At 70.0% G+C, this 10,725-nt stretch overlaps 3 protein-coding genes across 3 annotated transcripts in view; 1 reads left to right on the top strand and 2 right to left on the bottom strand.

The window, feature by feature from the left end:
• Positions 1-768: 768 nt before the first annotated feature.
• AURANDRAFT_71908 (hypothetical protein) lies at positions 769-6,647 on the bottom strand (the record flags this gene model as incomplete). Its single annotated transcript, XM_009040022.1, has 2 exons — positions 769-3,710; positions 3,771-6,647. 2 exons carry the CDS (start codon positions 6,645-6,647, stop codon positions 930-932), a joined length of 5,658 nt encoding a protein of 1,885 aa, XP_009038270.1.
• Positions 6,648-7,105: 458 nt separating this feature from the next.
• On the bottom strand, positions 7,106-8,974 carry AURANDRAFT_28353 (hypothetical protein; the record flags this gene model as incomplete). Its single annotated transcript, XM_009040021.1, has 1 exon — positions 7,106-8,974. The coding sequence occupies one exon, from the start codon at positions 8,972-8,974 to the stop codon at positions 7,106-7,108; it is 1,869 nt and encodes a 622-aa protein (XP_009038269.1).
• Positions 8,975-9,067: 93 nt separating this feature from the next.
• The window catches only part of AURANDRAFT_65270 (hypothetical protein), a gene marked incomplete at both ends in the record, with an annotated part of 5,781 nt that continues 4,123 nt past the window's right edge, over positions 9,068-10,725 (top strand). Inside the window, 3 exons of the mRNA XM_009040024.1 lie at positions 9,068-9,720; positions 10,192-10,410; positions 10,616-10,673. Of these exons, the coding sequence (XP_009038272.1) occupies positions 9,068-9,720; positions 10,192-10,410; positions 10,616-10,673 (930 nt within the window). The remainder of the gene's footprint in view (positions 9,721-10,191; positions 10,411-10,615; positions 10,674-10,725) is intronic.

Genomic DNA, 10,725 nt, shown 5'->3' with positions numbered 1-10,725 from the left:
CCCTGACGCTCCGGCGGCGCGCGCGCGCGGCCGCCGAGCCCGCCGCCGCGGCCGCCGCGGACCCGGCCGCCGTCGCGGCGGACCCGGCCGCCGCCGAGGCGGACCCGGCCGCCGCCGAGGCGGCCGTCGACGTCGGCGGCTTCTCGCACGGGGCCGGCGCGCGGCCGAGGACCGCCGAGGAGCGCGTCCTGCGGGAGTCGCTCGACGGCCTCGAGGCGCACCTCCGCGCCTGCGAGGAGGCCTGCGGCCGCATGCGCCGCGTCGTCGACGCCGCCGACGCCGCGGGGCGCGACGAGGCCCGGAGCTCGCTCGCCCAGGTGGAGATGATCCGCCGCGCGGCCGCGGAGAACGTCCGCGCGGCTCGCGCCAAGCTCGACGAGGCCGTCGCGCGGCGCGGGCCCGCCGCCGAGGAGCCCGCCGCCGAGGAGCCCGCCGCGGCCGCCGAGGAGCCGCCGCCCGTAGTCGTCGACGTCGGCGGCTTCTCCGTCGCGGACGACGACGCGCCCGTCTCGGACGAGGAGCGCGCGCTCGCGGAGACGCTCGACCGCCTCGAGGCGCACCTCCGCGCCTGCGAGGAGGCCTGCGGCCGCATGCGCCGCGTCGTCGACGCCGCCGACGCCGACGGGGGCGACGAGGCCCGGAGCTCGCTCGCCCAGGTGGAGATGATCCGCCGCATGGCCGCGGAGAACGTCCGCGGCGCCAAGGCCAAGCTCGACGAGGCGAGGGCGCGGCGGGCGGCTTAAATAATTTACTTAGTACTCATATACTAGAAGTACAGTGCTTTAGTGGGCCCCCCAGTGCCCGCGCCTGCCCAAGGTAGGCGCGTAGGCGGGGTGTGTCGCCTAATGCGCTAGAGAGAGAAGTACAAATACTACAATAATTTGGGGCGTACTTCCGCGTATGTACACGCACGCGCCGCTATGAACAGCTCAGGCTTCGACGTCGACGGGCGCCGCCAGGTCCGCGTGGAGGTCGAGCTCCCGGGCGAAGTTGGCCTCCATCTCCCGCTTTGTGGACGCGCCGTTGAAGTAGTTCAGCGCCGCGCAGAGCGCCGCGCCGTCGTCGAGGTCCGGGTTCTCGTCGTAGGCCTTCTGGAGGCGCAGGAGCCGCGTCAGGGCCGCGAGCTCTTGGGGCGTCACGGTGCCGTTCTGGTCCACGTCCGCGGACAGGGTCCCGTAGCGGACCATGACGTTCCACACGACGACGTCGACGCCCGCGTCGCTGAGCGGCGGTTCGGGCGGCGGCGCGCCCTCCCGCTCCATGCGCGTCTCGTAGCGTTTGTGGAGCACGTGGAAGACGCAGCGCATGAAGTGGTGGTCGAGGCAGACGATGGGATCGTCCGGGAGGTCCTTCTGCCAGCGCCAGGCGAAGATCCGCCATGACACGGGGCAGCCCGCGACCTCGTTGACGCGCGCGTACAGGTGCGGCGCGGCGCGGCCGACCTCGCGGCCCTTGTGGCTCCGAGCCGCCGGCGCGTCGTCGTCCGGGCCGCCGGCCGCGCGGCGCTTCGACGGGCGGACCGCCTCCGCGCCCGCGAGGGGCCGGTCCTCGGCGTCGAACCAGCACTCGAGGATGGCGCTGAGCTCCTCGACGCCGAGGATCAGGTCGTCGGCGGCCGCGGCCAGGCCCCCCGGGCCCAGGTGGCGCATGGACCGCGGCAGGAAGTAGCGCCACCCCAACGCCTTCAGGTCCTGCCTCGCCTTCCAGAGCGCGAAGGGCAGCGGGTCCGTCTGCTGCTCCAGGCGGCCCTCCTCGACGACGGTCGTGTAGGCCTCGACGATGATGGCCAGCAGGCTGTTCAGCAGCAGGAAGAAGGACAGCACCATGAAGGACCAGTAGAAGGCCGCGTTGATGTACGTGACCTCGATGTCGCTGTCGTCGAACATGCCGCACAGCGCCTTCATCATCGTCAGCGACGACGCGAAGAGGTCCGAGAAGTCCTCGTGCTCCTTGCCGTGGAGCAGCACGCCCAGGAACGCGTAGATCTCGAGGACGAAGAGGAAGACGACGACGAAGTACGTGAGGTCCGTCGTCGCGGCTTTCACGGTGCGCGAGATCATGCCGATGCGCGGGTGGAAGTCGAGGTTCTTGATCAGCTGGAACGCCATGAAGATCATCTTAACCGCGATGAGGACGTCGTAGCGCTCGAGCTCGTGCGACGCGCGCCTCAGGTGGTCGTACTGGTCCTGGATGGCGTCCACGTCGCCCGACGCCTCCGTGATGCGGCCGACGGCGAAGGGGTCCGCGAAGGCGTCGTAGTGGTCCCGGGGCTTGATGCGCGTCGTCGACTGCCAGAAGGTGCCCCACTTGACGAACATGGCGAGGCTGACGGCGTACGAGGCGAGATCGAGGAGATTCCCCACGCCCAGGTAGCCCCAGAGCGCGCCCGTCTCGCCGTAGACGTCCCGCATCTCGCCCAGTTCCATGGAGATCAAGAACAGGACGGTGCCGACGAGGACGAGCTCGAGGAACGCGCGAAAGTAGTCCGTCGCTCCGTCGTAGGGCCGCGGGTCGAAGATCGCGAACTTGTCGCTGAGCATGATGCCGCCCTCCTTGACGCGCTCGGCGACGATCTCCATGTAGGTCAGCAGGCCCGTCTCCACGTTGACCGTCGCGATCGTCACCGTCACCTCGAGCGTCTGCTTGTTGAAGTACGCGCCCTCGGTGAGCGTGTCGAAGAGCTCGAGCGCGCGCGTCCGGTTCAGGTTCGTGTCGAAGACGACGGGGAAGTCGCGCGCGCCGGGGCAGCCCGAGTCGTAGAAGAAGCCGTAGGGCACGCCCGAGCCCTTGAGCTCCGTCGCGTTGTCGTAGAGCTCGTTCTTGAGCGCCTCGTCGTTCGCGCCCTTGTAGAGGAACGAGCTCTCGAGGAACGTCGGGTCCACGCCGAAGGGCGCCTCGCTGGCGCGGTTCGGCATATAGACCGGGAGTCCGTCGACGACGACGTGGAAATCGCATTTGTCCCGCAGGTCCGCAAAGGGGCCCTCCGCGGGGCAGTCGCCCGACGCGGCGCGCCGCTGCGTCACCATCGGGCCCCAGATCACCCGGTTCGGCCGGGGGAGCCAGCGGGACCGCAGCTGGCCCGTCGCGGGCTTCGCGAACATGTCGTACTCCTCCGGGTTGTAGCCGCCGACCTTGTTGCCCGGGCCGACTTCCACCTTGAACGGCACCGTCGCGTGGTCGCCCTCGTACGCGGCGCACTCCGGGCACGCGGCGCTCGGCAGGAGCTTCGCCACGTCGACCCAGAACTCGGACGCCTTCGACGCGTTGACAGCCGCGAGCGGCGGGCCGCGCGGCTCGTCGAGGTTCCCGACCCGGAGCTCCGCGAAGTCGCCCTGCGCGCCTTCGAGGAAGACGCGGTCCGCCACGGCCCGGTGGAGCACGTGGGGGACCGTCGCGTGGGCCACGCCGCCGAGAACGAGGGCGTAGGGCCAGTCGTCGAGCGCGCCGGCCTCGCCCTTCGCGTGCCGCAACCAGGGCGCGGCGACGTAGGCGTGCTCGTCGTCGAGGCAGTCGCCGCCGTCGTGGAGGCACGCGAAGCCGGAGTTGGACGGGTCGCAGGTCCCGTCGCCCATGCGCCGCGCCACGCAGTTCCCCCGCTCCACCGTCGCGGAGATGCGGTTCACGACGCCGACGTCGTCGAGGTAGTACTCGCCGCTCACGCCGAGCGCCTGCGCCGTGACGTCGAAGACGTTGGCGTACCAGGTCGGGTCCTGGGCCCCGGGCACGTTGCACAATTCCCCCGCGCAGGCGAGGCAGTCCGACAGGAGCACGTGCTGCGTGTAGTACTCGCTCTTGACGTTCATGCACAGCCGCGGGTCCAGCGGCCCCTGCTCCGGGAAGTCGTAGCCCGCGTGGATCATGTCGGCCAGTAACATGCGCTCGAAGTCGCTCCAGCAGCCCCCGAGGCCGAAGTAGGCCGCGGGCACGGCGCCGGACACGAGCGGCTGGACCTGCAGGTAGGGCTCGTTGAAGCCGTTCCAGCCGTGGCCGCCGCCGGCGAAGGGCCACGGGTACTCGACGAGGACGCAGTGCGTGTCGCCCGCGGGGCACGTGATGATCTCCGAGCTCGGCTCCTGCTGCCACTGGGTCGCGAGGAAGCCGGCGTCGCCCTCGGAGTACCGTTTCCAGCCCGCGTAGCACCGGAGGCGGCCGTCGTCCTCGAAGGCCGTCGGCGCGGGCGTCGGCGAGTCGCTCGTCGCGAAGGCGACGTCGTCCTCCTCTAAGGCCGTCGGCGCGGGCGTCGGCGCGTCGCTCGTCGCGAAGGCGACGTCGTCGATAGCGATGTCCCCGGTCCACTTGTAGGTGAAGCCGCGCCAGCGGATCTGCGTCGTCGCCGCCGGCACCTCGGCGGCCTTGTCGTGCCACCGGTGGCCCTGGTCGTAGACGGTCCGGAAGAGCACGGTCCAGCTCCCGTCGACGAGGCCCTCGAGGTTCATGTACGCGACGCGGTCGCCGTAGGCGTGGAGCTTGAACGTCAGAAGAGCAGGCTCCCTGAGCGCTTTGAAGGCCGGGCTCCGCAGGATGAACGTGTCGTTCGACGTGCCGCTCGCCTCGGTGTACGCGTAGCCGTCGTCGGGGTCGCTCCGGTCGCCGAACTCCTTGGGCCCGCTGTTCGGCGTGCCCGTGATGCCGACGTGCCAGGTCCAGGGCCCGCCGTTGCCGCCGCCGTCCTCGTAGTTGCAGAGGTCCGCGTCGAAGGCGCAGTCGACCGCGGCGAGCGCGTCGTCGCGCGGGAGCGCGTAGGCCGCGGGCGCCGGCGTCGGCGCGGCCGTGGCGTCGCCGTCGGTCGCGGCGGACGCGCCGTCGCCGTAGCAGCGGTAGTCGAAGACGGAGACGACGGTGCTCGGCGTGGCGAAGCCGTCGCACGTCGGCTCGACGACGGGGCAGTCCGCGACGGACGCGCCGTCGTCGCCGCCCGCGTCGCAGGTCGCGCCCCGGTCGCCGACGGTGAAGGTACAGGAGTCGACGCCGCCGGACCCGCGGAGCACGAGGGCGTCGCCGTCGTAGAGCGCCCAGCCCATGCCGCCGAGGTACTGCGCGCCCGCCTCGGACGCCGCGGTCGCGAACGCGTAGGTCCGGCCCTCGCTGAGGAGCACGTCGACGACGGCGCAACCGTTGTCCGTCAGCGTCTCGGTCGTCACGACCGCGCCCGCGGCGTCGACGATGGACAGGGTGTTGCCCAGCCAGGTCAGGCTCACGTAGACATTCAGGAGCACGAGCGTGAACTTGCGGGCCCCCGGGTCCCACGCGGACGCGTTCGCGACCGCGGCCGGCGCGGACCGGTCGCCCCAGGTCGGGCCCGCCGCGGGGTTCCGGGGGATGGACCACCACTTGGCGACGGCCTCGTAGGCCAAGGAGTCGGGGAACGCGGCCATCTCGAGGTCGATGTCCGCGTCCTTGTACTCCGAATGCGTCATCGTCTCCGCGTTGAACCCCGCCCAGTAGTCGTCGTCGAAGCAGCGGTAGGCGCCGTCGACGTAGCTGCACGCGCACGCGTCCGCGTCCGGGCACGGCGCCCACGTCTCGCACGTCTCCGCGTTCGTGGCCGTGTCGCGCGTGCAGATCTGGCCCCGAATCGCCGGGAAGCCGATCTGCACCGCCTTGCCCGCGAGGGGGTTCTCGAGGTCCTTGTAGGGGTAGGTCCAGGCGAAGCCGTCGAAGGCGTAGCGCAGCTCCCAGTCCCCCGCGTAGAGGTCGAGCACCTTGGACTCGCCGAACGACGACGACTCGACGTCGAGCTCGGCCGTGCGGTAGGGCAGGCCGTTGATCTGGACGTCGCCGTCGAAGAGGCACACGGTCTCGGGCGTGCCCCAGGAGCGGTCCGTGGCGTGGCAGACGTTCCAGCCGGCCGCGGGCTTGATCGGACGCCCGTCCGCGTCGTAGCGGCCCCACGCCTCCGCCGACTCGCCGAGCCAGCCGTCCTCGAGCGCCGCGGCCACGACCTGGGACGCGACGACGAGCTTGCCCAAATCGAGGAAGTGGACCTCGACGACCGTCGTGTCGACGATGCCGCAGTCCGCGCGGCACCCGACGAAGGCCGCGCCCTCGCGCTCGTAGGGGTCGGGGTCGTAGCTCGGGTTCTCGTCGCGCGGCTCGCAGAAGCCGTCGCCGCACTCGCTGTCCTGGAAGATCATGCCCAGCACGTCGCCGCGCAGGAAGTGCTCGAAGGTCTCCAGGTTCAGCAGGCTGTCCCGCAGGTAGCCCGCGGTGTACTCCGTCGTCGACTTCGAGAAGCCGTGGAGCGCGTCGCTGATCGCGTAGAACTGGAGGCGCTCCGTGCCCTCGACGTTCCGCTGGAGCGCGATGACCGCCATGAAGACGACGATGTGGAACACGAAGACCGCGAGGTTCGCGTAGGACGCGAGCATGTCCGCGTTGTGGCGGAGCCGCCCCAGGATGCTCCGCCCGATCTTGTCCGCGAAGAAGGACGCGTCGGCCTCGCCCGACTTGAGCGCCGCGCGCCGGCCGCGCGCCGCGAGGTCGATCTCGCCGCGGTGTATCTTGTCGACAAACTCCGCGAAGTGGGGGCTCTCCTCGTTGAAGACGCCGTAGGTCCTAGCGAGGCGCACGGCGATCGCGTGGCCCGCGACCGCGTTGCCCCGACCGCCGAGCGAGTGCTCGTCCTCCGCGGTGATCTGCTCCCGCATGCTCGGCGTCAACTCGAGCGATTCGAACTCTTTGAGGACGAGGCGCGACGAGGCGGACCGGGTGAGGCGCGGGGGGAGGGGAGAGGAGGCGCCTTCGATGTCTGTTTGTGCTGACGGCGGGGCGCCGTTGTCTGTGTCGCGTGTGTTCGTCGACGCCATGGTCGACCGGGGCGATCCTTGATGTATTTTTGTGCCGATGGTGGGGCGCTCGCCGACGATTTCTCCTTTACTTTTGAAAGAAAATAGTGGCAAATACGAGCCGGCCCCCACGACGACCTTGGGCGATGGCCGAGTCGACGATCGATGGTGCCGGGCGATCCCCGCGGCCCTCCGCGCACCGGCCGGGGCGCCGCCGCCGGGGGCTCCGGCCGCGCCCGCGACGCCGCCGGTGCGCGTCCGATCGCGACTCGCGCGGCCGCGGCGTCCGCCCCCGCCGGAACACTCTTACTCGCGCGCGCTCAGTCGACCTTGATGGCGGCGTAGATCTGGAGGTTGAACCAGAGCGCGGCGAAGAAGCCGATGGCGCCGCAGAGGAGGAAGAACGTGAACGACGCGAGCGCCATGTAGCCGAAGTAGACGAGGCTCGGCAGGCCGCCGGGGATGTCGAGCTTCGCGTCGAAGTACCAGACGGAGTAGAGGAAGAGGTAGGCCGCGGCGGAGCCCGAGCAGAGGAAGGAGCGCCACCACCAGCGGTAGTCCTCGTTGCAGAGCTGGAAGTACGTGAGGACGATGGCCATCTCCGCGCACGTCGCCGTGAGGATGAGGAGCACGGCGACGAGGAAGCCGAAGACGTAGTAGATCTGGTGGAGCCAGAGCGCGGACATGATGAAGAAGAGCTCGATGCAGACCGCGCCGAAGGGCAGCACGCCGCCGAAGGCGACGGCGAAGACCGCGTGGCTGTACCACTTCTGCGGCGGGACGACGCGCGGGATCTGCTTCGTCTTCGTCGGGACCTCGAGCGCGGGCGCCTTGAAGCCCACGTAGGACCCGGCGAGCACGAGGGGCAGGCAGACGCCGACCCAGAGCAGGAGCCCCGCCACCGTCGCGCCGACCGACGCCGTCGGCGCGGCGCCCTGCGCGCGGAGCGCGGCCTCGAGCACAAAGGCGACGACGAGCACGGTCGCCGGGAAGAGCGTCGCGCCGAGGAGCGTCGTGCGCTTCCAGTCCTGGCCCCGGCAGAGCTTGTAGACGCGCGCGGACGCGTAGCCCGCGGCGCCGCCGTAGAGCACGAAGAGCACGACGAGCCCCGCGAGCAAACCGCCGCGGTTCGACGGCGCCAGGAAGCCCAGGAGCGCCAGCGCCATGACGCTGAGCGCGACGAGGAAGACCTGGACGCCCGTGCCCGCGAAGACGGCCAACACCATAGGCAGCGTCGCCGGCGGCCGGAAGACGTCGCCGTGGAGCAGCTTCCAGCCGCTCTCCTCCTCGTCGTCGGCCTCGAGGTTGTAGGAGGAGATGTCCTTGCGCAGCGTCCGGAGCATGATCATGGCGACGACGGCCGTGAGGAAGACGACGATCATGAGGCTGTTGATGATCGAGAAGTAGTGGATCTCGTCGTTGGGGTCGCCGTTGAGGTAGGCGTCCCAGCGCTCGGCCCACCGCGTCTCGCTGCGCACCCAGAAGACGTCGTAGGTGTAGACGACCTCCTGGGCCTCGTCGACGTCCTGGAACGTCTCGGGCCGGTGCCGCGCGGGCGCCATCTCGTTGCACGTCTTCAGCGTCGTCATGGGCCCGAAGGGCTCGTCGCCCTCGTCGTAGGCGTGCTTCACGGACATGGGCTCGACCTCGAAGCCGACGACGCGCGCGCCGGGCGCGCCGGGTTCCTCGTGGTACAGAAACGTGAGCCGCACGTGGTTGTACAAGTAGTGGTCGCGGCGGCCGCCGCGGTCCGCGACGGCGAAGCCCACGGGGAAGCCCCGCGCGACGTAGTGGTCGACGCGCATGGCCACGGGCAAACCGTCGGCGGCCATGGCCACGCGGTACTCGTTGTCGATCATCGCGCGGAAGAGCCGCATCTCCCCCTTGCTGTGGTCCTTGCGGCACAAGATCTTGCACCCGTCGGGGATCTTGGCCTCGACCTCGTAGAGGCTCTCGCGGAGGGCGTCGCCGTCGGCGCCCGTCTCGCCGCCGCCGGCCTTGAGCGCCTTGCGCCGCGGCTTGCAGAAGGGCAGCGCGTAGTAGTCGTAGGGGATCTGCGTCTTCGTGCTGCTCACCTTGGAGACGAGGAGCGGGACGCGCTCGCGCGTCCGGTAGCCCTTGGGCGCCACGCCGGGGAGCTGGAACGCCGCCCCGCAGGCCGCGAGGCCGACCCAGGCGACCGCGCGCATCGCGTCGATTATTTTTTGCGCAAAAGGTCGTACTTGACGAAGTCGTTGAAGGCGAGCCTCGCAGCACGATGTTTGTACCGTGCTAGGCCGCCCATGCGGCCGCTGCGCGCGCTGCTCGTCCTCGCAGCCGTCGCCGGCGCCGCCCGGAGGCGCGGCAAGACCTGCGTGCTGACCATCTCCTGCCTCAACAACTTCGCGCACGTGCTCAGCTTCTTCGAGGCAGCCCGGTCCGCGAACCCGCAGATCGACTGCTGGGCCTGGGCCATCGCGGACCGGCCCGAGTTCTACGCCGGCGCGAGCCCGCTGCTCACCGCCGAGGCGCGCGACGCCGTCGCCGCGCTGCGGCGCGCGCTGCCGGCCTACGCGACCGCCGTGACGCTCGACGACCTCCAGGCCGTCGCCGACTTCCCGCTCCTCGAGCTCGCGTTCAAGTACGGCCTCGTCGAGTTCAACACGGCCATCAAGGCCCACGCCGTGACCTACGCCTTCGACGTGCTCGGCGGCGCCAAGTGCCTCTACTTCGACAACGACGTCTGGGTGCTGCGGAGCCTCTGGGAGATCGAGGCGCTGCTCGACGCCGCGAGCGTCGTCGTCGCGCCCCACGTCGCCGAGCCCAACCCCCTCGACGGCCTCCGGCAGACGGACGCGCAGATCGGCCAGGCGGGCATCTTCAACTTTGGCTTCGTCGCGTTCCGCGACGCGCCGGGGGCGCGCGCGTTCCTCGCGTGGTGGTCGCAGCGGCTCCGGTGGCGCGGACGCCCGCGCCGCGCGGGTTTTGGACGCCGGCGCACGCGGGGGGGGGCGCGCGCAGGTACGGCTTCGTCGACGTGGCCCGCGGCATGCACTTCGACCAGGGCTGGGGCGACTTCGTGCCCGCGTTCCTCGCTGCGTGGAATTCGACCGCTGGTTTGGGTGGTCCTGACCAAACTTGAGAATTCTCGAGCTCGGTCACATCGAAGTCGATTCGGCTGATTTTTGGACGAATCGATTGCTCTCGTCGAGTTCTCGAAGCACGGCCGAAGAGATTGCGTCGAAACTGTCGCATATGCGCACATTGAAGTCGGATTGAAGATTTGAATTCCACACCAGGTTCCTCGACCGGGACGACTACCGCGTCGTCCGCGACCCGCGCTTCAACGTCGCCTACTGGAACCTGCGCGCGGCCGGCGCCCGCGCCGCGGCGCCGCCGGCGGGGGACGCGCGGCAACCAAACGCAGGCACTCGACGGGCCCCGAGCTCGCCTGGGACCGCGGGTCGCTGACCGTGCGCGGCGAGCCCGTCGTCTTCGTCCACTTCTCCGGCGTGTCGAACTTCGAGCACTACGACCCGAGCCGCATCTCGCGCCACCAGACGCGCTACCGCGTCGATGACTTCCCCGCCCTCGGGCCCCTCCTGGCGGCGTACACGCGGCGGCTCCTCGACCGCAACGCGTCGCGGTCTGTGTGCAAATCAACCAGTGAGCTGGGACGTCGGGGCCAAACTTGAGAATTCTCTAGCTCGGTCAAATCGAAGTCGATTCGGCTGATTTTTGGACGGATCGATTGCTCTCGTCGAGTTCTCGAAGCACAGCGGAAGTGCTCGTGTCAAACCATTCGAATACGCGCACATTGAAGTCGGGTTGAAGATTTGATTTGCACGCAGGTCGCGGTACCGCGCCGTGCCCTACGGCTACGCGTTCTTCGACGGCGGCGCGTACGTCGTCGCCGCCGCGCGCGACGCGTACCGCGGCGCGACGGACCTCGACGGCGACG

Source organism: Aureococcus anophagefferens (assembly GCF_000186865.1).
Source record: "Aureococcus anophagefferens unplaced genomic scaffold AURANscaffold_13, whole genome shotgun sequence".
NCBI lineage: Eukaryota > Pelagophyceae > Pelagomonadales > Pelagomonadaceae > Aureococcus > Aureococcus anophagefferens.
The sequence above is the reverse complement of the archived record's forward strand: the minus strand, read 5'-3'. Positions and strand labels throughout refer to the sequence as shown.